Source organism: Zingiber officinale, chromosome 1A (assembly GCF_018446385.1).
Source record: "Zingiber officinale cultivar Zhangliang chromosome 1A, Zo_v1.1, whole genome shotgun sequence".
Classification (NCBI taxonomy): Eukaryota; Viridiplantae; Streptophyta; class Magnoliopsida; order Zingiberales; family Zingiberaceae; genus Zingiber; species Zingiber officinale.
Genome location: NC_055987.1, coordinates 161,106,538 through 161,119,866, shown reverse-complemented (window position 1 = coordinate 161,119,866; position 13,329 = coordinate 161,106,538). Strand labels below are relative to the sequence as shown.

General features: G+C 34.2%; 2 protein-coding genes across 4 annotated transcripts; both read left to right on the top strand.

Annotated features, from left to right (window-relative positions):
* Window positions 1-250: 250 nt before the first annotated feature.
* LOC122038212 (plant intracellular Ras-group-related LRR protein 8-like) lies at window positions 251-8,814 on the top strand. Of its 3 annotated transcripts, XM_042597854.1 has the most exons (11): window positions 251-475; window positions 920-1,014; window positions 1,344-1,508; window positions 2,181-2,291; window positions 2,449-2,549; window positions 5,023-5,160; window positions 6,694-6,742; window positions 6,873-6,938; window positions 8,146-8,265; window positions 8,347-8,364; window positions 8,571-8,814. In XM_042597854.1, the coding sequence occupies exons 1-11, from the start codon at window positions 301-303 to the stop codon at window positions 8,691-8,693; spliced, it is 1,161 nt and encodes a 386-aa protein (XP_042453788.1). In that variant the 5' UTR covers window positions 251-300; the 3' UTR covers window positions 8,694-8,814. The 3 variants fall into 3 exon arrangements, with proteins under 3 accessions (XP_042453788.1, XP_042453789.1, XP_042453790.1); XM_042597855.1 differs by lacking the exon at window positions 8,347-8,364; XM_042597856.1 differs by lacking the exon at window positions 8,347-8,364 and having other exon boundaries at window positions 252-475; window positions 8,555-8,814.
* A 578-nt stretch (window positions 8,815-9,392) lies between these two features.
* LOC122011876 (macrophage migration inhibitory factor homolog) lies at window positions 9,393-10,238 on the top strand. The gene is made up of 3 exons (XM_042568300.1): window positions 9,393-9,585; window positions 9,696-9,896; window positions 10,014-10,238. The coding sequence occupies exons 1-3, from the start codon at window positions 9,475-9,477 to the stop codon at window positions 10,047-10,049; spliced, it is 348 nt and encodes a 115-aa protein (XP_042424234.1). The 5' UTR covers window positions 9,393-9,474; the 3' UTR covers window positions 10,050-10,238.
* Window positions 10,239-13,329: the final 3,091 nt, after the last annotated feature.

Genomic DNA, 13,329 nt, shown 5'->3' with positions numbered 1-13,329 from the left:
GTTACGAAGGAGGGAGGTAGACAAATGATTAAAGTTATTTTTTTTAAAATCAACGTTATTCAAAAAGTGGTTCGGATGCCTCGAAACTTGACTGCTGAGTAGAGGAGATTGGCAGAAGAATTATATTGAATATTACACATCACTTACTTGCGTCTTTTAATAAATACCAACCTACAATACGCCTTTTAGTAAATACATTATATCCTTTGATAAATTGTCGTTCTATAAAATCATGGAATTGCAAATGAAGTAGAAAAATTATTAAAATTCTCTAACTGGAGAGAGATAGGGCAATCGAGCATGGAGGCGTCGAAGGAGGTCGACGGCGGTCCCTCGACCATGACCGTCCACGTCAAGTTCACCGGGCGGACGCTCCCCGTCTCCCTGCAGGAGGATGCCACCGTTGATGAACTGAAGTCCCTTCTCCAGCCACTCACCAACGTCCTCCCACGTGGTCAAACCCTAATCTTCAAAGGTGCGTCCCTCCTTCCCCTCTTTTCCATCCAATTAGAGGCCAACGCCGTAGGCGATATTGCTTTGAACTGTGTTTAATTTCAAGCTGTTTGTTTATCCAAGGATCTATAATGCGGTTGCAGAGATTCTCTCTCTCTCTCTCTCTCTCTCTCTCTCTCTCTCTCTCTCTCGCTAGCTAATTTAACTTGATGTCAGTAACGTGTAAATATTTGTAAATTGGCGAGCTGGTGATTGCAACGATGTATTGGGCTGATTCTGGACTTTAATGTTTTTTTTAGTAGCTGATTTGGGCGGCTAAACGTCAGCTAACCGAGCGCTTTTATTACCTGCACATACGATTGAGATTATTCTTTAGTTAGAGTTTAAATAAATTACAAGTTTTGCAGCATTACTATTTATATTGTTGTGGATATCAAAATGTGAGATTGCTGAACTTTTATGGCAGGCAGAGTTCTTACAGATAAAATGAGCTTGAAGTCAGTTCCAGTATCCAACGGTTCGAAGCTCATGTTGATAGCGTCTCAAGGTCTTCATCAAGGGGTACTCTTTTTTTGTGATTATGTTTACTGTTGGTTTGCTTTACCTTACAATAGGATATAGTTGTCTATTGTCATGCCTGCTGATTGACCGTGCATGAAAGCCTGTAACACATGTTTTTAAGATGCTGTAATTTTTAGTATTTTAAGATATTGTTCAATTGCAAATATACCCAAGTTCTGATAATGTTGTAGCAAAGTTGATCTCTCAGACAATTGGGAGAAAATTGCAGGTTGTTTCTTTGCTTGCTATCCACTTTGTATGATGCTATCCTTTACTCTTAAGTGTTTTTTTAACTAGTATAATAATTATTGAGAATCTCTTGTGAACAGGATGGCCCCATAACTAAAGACTCTACATCTCAAACAGCTAACTCAAGGAGGATTCTTGATGCTAAGAAAGCCCAAGTTAGTCACACAAAGACATTTATTGAGAAAAGTCGGTCTGAAAAATGGAAGTTGACTGGTGTTGTAGCCTTATCGGAGTGCCATTTAGAGGTACCAACGGGAGTGAATCAGCAAATGAGTGTCTGCTTTCTTAAAATGAACACGATGTCAATATAAGTTTTTTCCTTATCATTTCTTATTGGAGGCATGACATTTTTATTTGTGTTTGGTGGAACAAATGCCCATATTTTTCAATTTTTTATAGAATGTTTGAAGCTTCAAAAATAGAACCTTTTCTTCTTAACTTTTAGCTTGTCCTTTGTCTAGTTTAGTCTTTGTTGCTTTACTGTCGATCTATCATTTTCAAATGTTTATTTTCACCATTTTTATAAATCACTCTGATATAATACTTATATTTGCATGTATAACAATGATTCACCTGGTCTTGCACATGGTGTATTAGAGAGCTTTCATCTGACAACTGGTTCTAATGTAGCTTTGTGTTTATTTTTTTGCATCATTTTTTAAATTTATTTTTCTAAACATTCTTTGTGTTGAAATTTGAAAATACTTTTGATCCAGTTAATCGCTGCTTCTTTCCATGAATTACTTCAAATTAAAATAAGACCTGACTATTTTGATTAAATTTTATCTGAATTAGTCTAATGGGATTCAATTGTTAATGAACATTCTACTTGAGAAATTCATTAACATATATACTGTGAAGTTTAGACCCTGCTTTTCTTCCTTCTACTTGTGAATGATATTCTTATGTATTGATAGGCAGTACCTGAAGAAGTATGGTCTTGTGAATCTTCTATAAGAGTATTGGACATCAGCAACAACCTTATTCGTGAAGTACCAACTAAAGTTGGATTATTGCAGTCACTGAATGTAATTCTTCTTTATCCAATTCTTTGGCTGTTGATTGAAGTATTTTATCCTCACTAGCTGTACTACCATGTTTTAGAATTCCAAAGGTCACTAATAGTAAATAGTATCTTCCAGATACAACAAGTTTTGATTTTGGAATTTTTTTCAATGTCTTTAGAAGTTGTTGCTGAATGCAAATAATATAACTGATGACAGCATAAGTTGGGAGGGTCTATCATCCCTGAAGTCTTTGACTGTTTTATCAATTAACCAAAACTGGTATGTAGCAGATGGATTCTTTGATGTATCATTGTTATTCTAAGGATAATGTTGTAATTGGATTTATGCAGCATTTTGTTAGATGACTGCTTAATAATCTGTTGCTTTTTCATATGAATCTAATATGTCCTCTTGCCAGATTAATGAAGTTTGGATAAATATTTAATTAATATACTTTGTACTGAGATAATGTTTATTAGGTTCTTTACTCTATTTTTCTATTGACAATGATTATTTCTTTTGCAATTTTTTGTGTTCAGCATTTCTAGACCAAAATTCTCCGTAGAAACATAGATGAGGAAACATTGGACATGGTTATTGCAAGATTCACACCACAAGAAGTTGTTGCGAAGGAGTTTGTTCCTTTACTAATGAAGCCAGAGTAAAGGGTATTATATAATTTGGGTCCTCATTAAGTTGATGAGTATTCTAACTTTTGATCCAAATGAATCAGCAAGCTAATTAGAGTTCATCATCCCATAGGTAGTTGCAAAATGACAGTGAAATAAAAGCTGGAAAATGGTATTTAAGAGGACTAGGAAGTGCGAGTGTTAGAAGCATGCAGTGTGTCAAAGGGTGTTGGTGTCATTTTATAGGGGGTGGGCTGCCCTTTTGATAAAAAATCAAAGTGGAGTGCTCCTTTGACGATTCGATAAAAAAGTGGTGCTCTTTCAACTTTCGCCCTTAAGTTTAATAGGCAACAATATTAAAAGTTTAAATAGTTACAGCTAGAAAAAGAGGTTGACAATCATATCTTCATTTCATACGATGTATGATTAGATTGAGACACTATCTGATAATCAGACATAGTACATGTTATCAAACTAGTGAACCAACTTATGTTTCAGTGCTAGTAACTTAGTATTTTGATGGGTTACCTTTGCTAGCACCATCTGTTTTCAATTTGAGGCTGAATTCGTATGGAACAAATTACGGAGTGGGTAATCTTGAAGGAATATTTTGGATGGAAATACCCAATTGCTGCAATATTTGCTGTTGTGAAGTGGACAACATGAACCTAAAATTTAGGAGTTCCATTTCCATGTTAACATTTTGTTTAACCCTGTAGATGATGGTGAAGCAAGCTACAACTTGGAAGTCCCCTGAACAAGTGAAGGGTCTTCTTTGCCTTTTGCATGCTTCTTTCCGTGAATGAGAGTGGTGAGATGCTATCCTTATTCTTTGAGTTCTTGGAAGACGAACACTGAGTTGCAGCTTATTATTTTGGAGAACCTGACCTAAGAAAAATCGGATGAATTAAAGCAAATGCTTTTGGAACATGAATGATATCATTAGCATTCAGAATTATGCATTAGGGCCTCATGATACTTTTATTGAATGGGGAATAAGTGCGTTGAAAATTAAAGCATAAAATTAGCAGATGGGAAAGCCTCCACAATATTTATGAAAATTAAATGAAGTTACTGGATTCTCAGATAAGTTTGTCTTGCACTAGATAAATTGCCTGAGATATTAGACACAAGTACAACGCATATTTTTTCTGATGTATATCTTTCAATTTTAGTTTATTTGCAGTTTACAGACAGGAAGTGTGTAACATTTTGGTTGTACACTATTTGTCCTACCAGTTACTTAGATATGCATAAGCTCTCTTCCTGGTGACACTTTTACATTGACTTTCTTTGGAAAGTGCTCTGCCTTAAAAGGAAAATCACAATTGACTGCAGGCCTTTTCTTTACTCGCTTTTAGTAAATTCTTGGCGCAAATATCTGTTCACTATCTTTTGACAACAACAACAACAATAAGAGCATTGTTATTCTCAACTACTTGAGATTGGTACATGGATCTTATTCCTCCATTGAACTTTCTATGCAAGGTTATATCTCGTTTGTAATATCCAAATCTCAAATTCTTTTTAGTTATATGAGCTAGTGTATAACCTTCAAAATGTTGCTTGGAGTTCTTGGCTGAGCAGTTGGATTAGCAACAACTGAATTGTCTTTAATTTTCTCCTATGTTTCCTCGCATTTCCCCTGAAGACTAATTGAGTCAGTGAAAAGATTAGGTCGGACATGTTTAAACTGTTCAACGGTAAATTCTCACATGTGGTACATCCATTTATTATGGCAAATTATTGACATCATTCTGTTTTTAGAATGCTTGATAGGCATTTGGAGTGCATAAAATGTTTGGGTAATGTTTTTTTTTTTCTAATTTGATTGGCTTTGTCTCAATGATGATGTGGTTTATGAATTCCTGAGCGGTTGCAGATGTTTCTTTCCTTTGTCATTGTTGCTTCATTTTCACTTGCTTAATCAATCTTGAATGGATCTTTTATTTATTTTCACTATGTATAATATATACTGTGTTGACTACGAACAATTTTATTTGTAGGTTATTTTCAACAATAAGTTGTCCTGTACATAACATTTAAGATTCATGATTCTAACCTAGTTGGCTTACTTTTCTGTTAATTAACACAACTGATATTATTGTTAAATATTTTGGCAGTTTAACTATGTTGCCATCTACGGTGGGCACCTTAACTTCGCTTTGCCAACTCCATCTTTCAAACAACAAGATCACAAGCTTACCAGATGAATTGGGATCATTGAATAAACTTGAAATACTGAAAGTTGCCAATAATAGGTACTCTTTAAACTTAATTTTTTTAACCGTACCTATGAAATTTCAACTTAATGAATCATCATATGATTTAACTATTACTTGTCAAGTTTTAACCGATTGGTGACACCACTTTCAAAATAAACAATCTTATGCATATTGATGAGAGAGCTAATTTCGGTACACATTGTAACAAATTCAAATTTAAGTTTTTTTGCTGAACAAAAAACTAATTAGCTGATGGAATTGCTGTTGACAATTAGTTTGTGAAAATAACACTCAGTCATGCTGAAAAGAGCATTTTTAAAGAAATTCAAAGAGCATTTTTAAAGAAATTCAAGAGCATCTCAAGTTCTATATATCCTTAACTGACCTATTGAATGGAATATCTTGATAACCAACTCCCATCACATGTTTCTTGAAAACACAGATATAGATGCAAATGTCACCTACTTAAAAAGTTGTAATTGATATTACTATAGCAATCGTCCAACCAACTTGGTGAATTTGCATCACCATCTCTGTGTATTAATCTAAATAAACTTACATTTTCTTTTGGAGAATACTATTATTCACATACCTCAAAAGGCAGTTCATGATTGAATTATTTGGCAAAAATGCAGAATTGAGTGAAGCTATTTAGTTAGAAAAAGTACATATTCTCTTCCTTGCTTTGTAAGACATGATCTTTCCTGACTTCGCCCTTTTCAAAACACTGAAAAGATGAGCAGATTATATGTATTGTCTGTCAAGTGTATTTATGTCAATGCTTTAATTATAAAAAAAAAAATAGTCCTTGAAGATTAACTGATCTTAAAACAAACTTTTCTGCATATGATTCTTCAGTTACATCCTTTGCTATTCCTCTTTTAGAGAGTTATAGGATACAAAATCTTTTTCTTTTTGAAGTGATGATTTCGAAATGGTAGCTATATTAGTACAGCAACATTGACTTCTAAATCCATATAGGAAGAGATACCAGCAACATTGACTTCTAAATCCATATAGGAAGAGATACCATATAGCCGTAATCAATATTTTGGCATGTATTGTTTGTTTGTTACTGGTTGCTTTTGTAAATGTTTTTTTTGTCCATTAGCTGTAATCCATGTTTGTTCAGTTAAGCTATTAGATTCTGCATGATGAAACTTAGACCCATCCTTTTCTATGCAAGAATATGAAATGGACTCTTCATGCATCATATTTCAGGATTTTCTTGTTGATCTTTAAGAGCCAATTACTGCTTGCCAAGTGTCCATGCATCATATCAGGGCTTTCCACTGGTTGTCAAATCTCCATCTTGGCACCTCCCTTGGTCTTTTACCATGTATATGGCCCGCTAAAATGTTTCAGATTTGAATACTATCTTGAATGTCATGATACCTAAACTATGCACTCTCCCTAGAGTATTATGTGATTGAAAACTCGAGTTTGATTGCATGTGCTACATGGAAGTCTATCGTATATGTAGTCGTCAAAAACAATTTTTTATATTATATTACTAATGGAAGATGAATTACCTCAGAACTTTTTAATCATCTGATTGCATGATGGCAGGTTGAGTTCAATACCTTCGATTATAGGAAATTGCAAATCTCTTGCTGAGGTAATTGTGCTCTTGTCAGTTACTAAATTGAATATCTAGGACTTGAGACAGTTTGTGTTAGCAAAGATAGCACATACTATGGTCATGCTCAACATGTATTACATGATTGATTTGTTTATTTTTAATGCAGATCGATTTATCATGTAATCTGCTAGTTGATCTTCCAGAAACTGTTGGGAATTTGCTTGATTTAAAGGTTATTATCTTGATTTTTTACTGAGAAAGATCATAAGAATATTAGTCTCATTCCAGGGCTTCATATATTGAAAGATTATAGCCTCTTTGCATAAAACATTTTATTTTTAGCTTAGTTGTTTTAATACCTTATTAAAGTAACGTGCTTCTAATAACTTCTTTCTATATCTTTTTTATTAATATATATTCTTGTAGAAAAGGAATTGCTGTAGCTAGTATTCTCCACTAGGTTGTGGTTGTAGTTGCTGTACACTATAAATGGAAGTTGAAATTATGGCACCTTTAACTTAAATAATATAAAACTCTTTTAACCTTATGATTGAAGCTGTTAAAGATTTGAAATCTCACTCTCTTACGTTGTCTGTTGTGATACTGACCTGACTGACACACATTAACTGTCAATATATTTCTAGAAGATTTAGAGTCAACCTTGCTCCTTTGTCATCAGTAAGACTTCTTGTAAATATGTGAAATTGTCAGTGTCAAGTGTAAATTAAAATAGTGAGACAAAGGCTGAATGAAATTAGGGTTATGCAAAATAGGGAATACAGATTTATTGCTTTGTTATATCCCAGAAAACAAACAGATAAGAAGAAGAAATTCTGTCAAATTTACACTTGGTTTCCTCTCTCCTAGTAATAATTAGTGTTGCCACTTGCCATGGCCCATTCTTTAACTCCTATCCTTGAGTCATTCAACAGGTGTGTAGCATTTCGTTTCGTGTTGTTGGTATGTTTTTAACTTATTCTACAAAACATTTCATAGCTTATGCATTTGCTGAGATTATCCCACTAAGGAATCTCAGGATCCTTCAAACTTCTGCTAAGCGATTGTGTAATTTTTACAAATATGCCAAATGCTCAGCTTATTCAGGTAGCATAACTTAGTGGGTCCATTGTGTAAGTGGATAAAATTTAGTGCATGATCAAGTTAGTGTTTATCCTATTCATGATAAATAAAAGGTACTTAAACAAATATTACTAAGCTTCCATAACATATGCAAAATATGTAACAGCTCTTTGCAGTCAGATTCCCGTGCTTGCTTCGATTTTGGATTTTGGATTTTGGACTCTAACTAAAAGTAGAATTACGCTTTCAATGATTTAGGTTGTAGAAGCTTCCATTTGGAGACTCTTCTCTTGTGTTCTCATAGATCACGATAACTGTTGTGTATATAATATGCTGAAAATGCTCATCTCATGTTGCAGGTCCTGATTCTCAGAAACAACGGACTTAAATCCCTCCCTTCAGCATTATTTAAAATGTGTACTCAATTGTCGACGCTGGACCTACATGGCACCCAAATTACCAATGATTCTCTTCGCCAGGTACTTGTAACCTTTATTTCCTTCAATTCAGTCTTTGTCAAAGTATAAACCATTCTCCTTATGTGTTCATTTTGTGTTCAGGTAGAGGACAATAAAAGGGTAAACTGATTATTTGTTCATTTCTGGTTCATTATTATCTTTACTTTTGTTAAACTTTTCTCATGGACATTCCCATATCTAGATTTCAGATCAATTTGATTTTAATTGTATTGAACAATGAAAACGCTACTACTGATTCACTGAATTTGATATTAATTATATGGTTCTCTTTTTGTCACTTTTGTCGAAGCTCAAATATTCACCAGGTTGAAGGATGGAAAGATTTTGATGAACGCCGGCGTTCAAAGCATCAGAAACAACTCGATTTCCGCGTGGGGTCTTCAGGGGTGTTTGATGAGGGTGCCGACGATGATCAAATCCACAGATAGATTTCCTTTGTTTCCATTAATAATACGATAATATCGTAAATGCATGACGTTTTTGTATGTTCACGTTGGCTCAGTTCAATTTGGAGCAGTGGATCAATGATGGGTATTTGACTTCATTCAATTCTTCTGTTGTGTTTTCATCCGGGCAAGAGTTCGAATTTCAATAAAGTTAAGAAAAAAAATCTTCTGTATTATAATTTTTTGATTTATCTCCTCACAATTGGTGTTGACCGTGTGAGATTGTTAGAATGATGGATTTCACCTTTTGTTATTTTCATCATAAATTAAGTAAATCATTGTCTTGTGTTATTGCCAATTTTTTGTCATAAATTAAGTCAAATTGAAAAGAAATGAAAGGTTACCATCTGCCTAAGAAAGATAGCTTTATTTATCCTTTGCCGATTGCATTCAGATAAATAAGATGAAAGGGACAATAAATAATATGATATAATTCACTTTTTTTAAGTTCCATTATTTACATGAAATTATTTTATTTTCCTCCCCTCGGATTTCCAAATATAAATAAGAAAGGGGACATATCTTGCAAATATTTTTATCCCAACTCAAACTGAAAACTTCAAGTCTGTTAGTTTAAGCTCATAGAATTTGGTAGCAATGAGCCGTAACCTATTTGGGCCGCAAACCATGCCAGGTCGAGCCCATTATGGATCCACGGCTGTTATAGTCACGTGCCCTCATCCGTTCAGCCACCATCCGATTTGATCCGAGATTGCTCTCCTCGAGCTACTGTTGACCCTTGGAAGCGCAGAGGAAGAGAAGAATGCCGTGCCTCAATCTCTCTACCAACGCCTCCCTCGACGGCGTCGACACCTCGGCCATCCTCTCCGTGGCCTCCAAGACTGTCGCCAGGCTCATCGGAAAGCCAGAAGCCGTCCGCTCTTCTTCCCCTCATCACTTCGCGCTATTATCTTTTTACTGAGATTTGGACGAAATGCTCACTTTTTTTTGTTTTATTGGTTTTTCTTGTTTTCCTATCGGCAGTATGTGATGGTGGTGCTTAAGGGGTCGGTGCCGATCTCCTTCGGTGGCAACGAGCAGCCTGCGGCGTACGGCGAGCTGGTTTCCATCGGCGGCCTCAATCCCGACACCAACAAGAAACTGAGCGCTGCCATCGCGGAAATCCTCGAGACCAAGCTGTCCGTCCCCAAATCCCGCTTCTTCCTCAAGTTTTATGACACCAAGGTGGATGATTTCTTCCTTCCCATCGCTAGCCAGATTAGGGGCTTTCTTGATTGATGTACATATCACCTTATTACTTTACTGGATGATATTGATGGTTTTTCCCGTTATATGTTGCAGGGTTCGAACTTCGGGTGGAATGGATCCACTTTCTAGGGTTTGGGTGGCTTGATTCCTTAGATCGTCAAAGTTGGGTGGTATAAAATGCTAGTGTCTACTGAACATGATAATTTGATCTGTTTCTGAGACTTTTGTCTATGGTTTTCCATCATCTCAAGAGATCTACACTCTGTTTACTGTTTTGCATTATGGTAATCGATGGATATGCCCTTAATGTTTTCTAAATAGCTCTTATTTTATTTTATCGTTTTGCTTTATGCTGAATCTATTGCAATTACACGAGTATAACTAGTTTCCTTGTTGGTTAACTGATGAAATGTAAACTTGCAAGCATAGATTGCTTTGCAAATCAAAATTAAGAAATAAGCCTTTTTTTTTTGTTGAAGCACGTCCAAAAAATATGCAAATGGAAGTTGGTGATACTTAGATTCTTTGAACTTTTCAATTTGGTAGATAAGTTAGGAGTGTACTATATCATAACATTTAAGACACTTTGTTTGGATTGCAATTTTCTTTAGAGCTTGTATCATGACATTTACTTTACTTGGGAGGATATGCCAAGCAAAAATAATAATAATAATAATAGAAGAAGGATCTCAGGCTTCCCGCCAAAATCGATCTGCCCAAAATGGGCAAGCGAGAAGAAACGATGCGAGGATAAAATTGCAGATCTTCCATGAATTGTTTATCTGCTCCACTTATCTTCTAATGTTATCTTCTAAAAATATATTGGAACCACCTTTCATTTCTCCCCTTTTTTCTTCTCTTTCCCTTCTTTCCATTTTCTTATATGTTTCCCAAGTTTAGAGCATCCACAGAGCTCCCATTGCAGACGTGGATTGGGTGAGGGAGCTTCTTCCCATAGTGGGAAGGAGCTCCTTGTTTTTCGGCAAGGAGTGACTCCCTGATTTTTTTAATTTTATTTTAATTAAAATGATTTTTTTATTTTAAGTTTGTTTAAAAATAAATAAAATCATTAAAAGAGTGAGGTTTTTTGGAAAAGAATGAGACCATAAGGAGTTGTTTTGAGGTTTTTCTTCTGTTTTTTTTTGTTTTTTTTTGATAGTGGAGAGCTGAATGAGAGTTTTGACTTTTGTTGTGTTGATGCGGAAGCTCTTGGAGAGCTCCCACCTTTAGTGATGCTCTTATGTTTCCTTTCTTCAAACTGGAATTTCACTAATCAGTAGGGAAATTACTTGTAAAGGAATATCTATTTTATTAATTATTTTAATAATTTTATATTTAAATAAGAGTATTTGATTTCATTTCCTAGTCTTTTAAAGTCTTTCCTTCTAGGTAAACAACAGAAAAGGAAAATCATTTATTATTTTCTAGGTTCTCTTTTCCATCCGTCTTATTTGATACTGATGTAACAAGCCCTAAGGATGGAAAAGTAAGATGGGAAATAACCCAAATTTTAACTAGTTTTTGTTTTCACTCAAATTGAGTATCAATAGTAGGGAATGTTCTGAAGGTGTTCAATGATTTAATTGTCATTCTCTTCTGAAAAATATAGATTGTGTACAGAAATCCTTTTCTAATCTTAGTCATCGCAAACACCTACTATATATTTTTCATCCTCTCTGATGACATCACTCCCACCCTTTATTGTACATTTGATTACATCATCCTATGGGCATTGATTTTATTATAGCTTAGTATATTTTCTATCCTTTTAGTCTTCCAAGTTAACAAAGTAGCACTTAAATGATTTTTCATCCCTTCAAGTAAACAACACAACAGAAACTTAAACCTCATTCACAGTACCTTTCATTCTTTTTACATTTATCCATCCTATATCCTTTCTATTATCATGATTTGAATATTACTAGTGATAATTTTATATAAAGTTCAATGCAAGAATTTGGTAGTTGATGTTAACTTTTGGATAAACATGGTTCGATTATGACTGCCATGCTAAATTAGCCAGATCTAATACCATTCCAATTAGGAAAAAATTTCTCTCCCCTCATTTCCTTTTTGTGACAAGCCACTTCCTTTTACTGCTAAAAAAATATCATAATAAACTTAGTCAAGAAGCAAACCCAGTAGGAATTAATCACTTAACTTATTTTCGCAAAATTACAAATTCATTTGTAGTAGACTTGTGTTGTTTCAAAGTAACTGTCCCAAGCTCCTGCAGCACATGTTGACTGAGCGGCTTGTTGGGTTGGACATTGTTTTTAAAGTTTTTGTTTGCATTTCTGATGCTGTCCGACTTGTTCTTTGCATTCTTTCCTAGTTTTATTATTGCGTCGTTTGATTAGAATAATGACTTTTGCCTTTGGTCTCGGTTTGTTCTTTGGGGAAAAGTATAATATATGTACCAAGTTAGGTTTTTGAGTGTGCTATTTTTGATGATTCTCCAGACTTTATAAGCATGGCAGTGATTCATGCTATGGTCACAACTTGTAGTTGACCAGTCTAATATAGTTATATTTTCAAATGCCCGTATCTGATCATCTGTTTTCTGGTTGAATGTTATTGTTTGACTTTTAGTTATTCATGCAGTGTTTTCTCTGGTTTCTTCATTCATGTCTCAGTTAATGTTCTCTCTGATTTTGTAATTGTTATTCTGCTTCTGATCAATTCTAAGGCAGATGACCATCTCTGTGTTATGTTTGTCGTTAGACGATATGCCTAAGTACATATATCATTTATTCTGAATTAAAACTTTGGATCCACTGTCTGTACAAGTATTTATTATACCATGTGTGGTAGAAAACATATTATATAACCTTTTAGCATGTTCTTCGTGTCATTTCAATCCTCATAATTATTATACAACGTCTATGTAGTGTTATTTGGTGACGATACATACAAAGATAATTAGTGTGGATCAGAATCTATTAAATGGTTATTTGCATACTAGCAGCTGTTGATAGGAAGAAGGTGATGCTTTTAATGTTGGAAGTTGATAATGTCGTAATTTTCATGCTACATGATATAAATAAATTGGATATCTTATTGGTTTTCCCCCAACACTTCAAGTTTCATATCGTGATGCAAATTTTGTTATGATGCAAGTTGTTCCTATACGGTTACAATTAAGCTCCACAATAACTAAACAGCAAACTAAGACTGTAACAAAATATATATATATATATATATATATATATATATATATATATATATATATATATATATATATTAATGGTCAAAATCTGACCCGTTAGTTTTATTATTATATGTAATCTTAATTAATATATGTCAATTAAAAAAATAAATATAATGGATTTCATTCTGATTGATCAGATTCTAACTGATTAACACTTTCCCTTCTATATATATATATATATATATATATATATATATA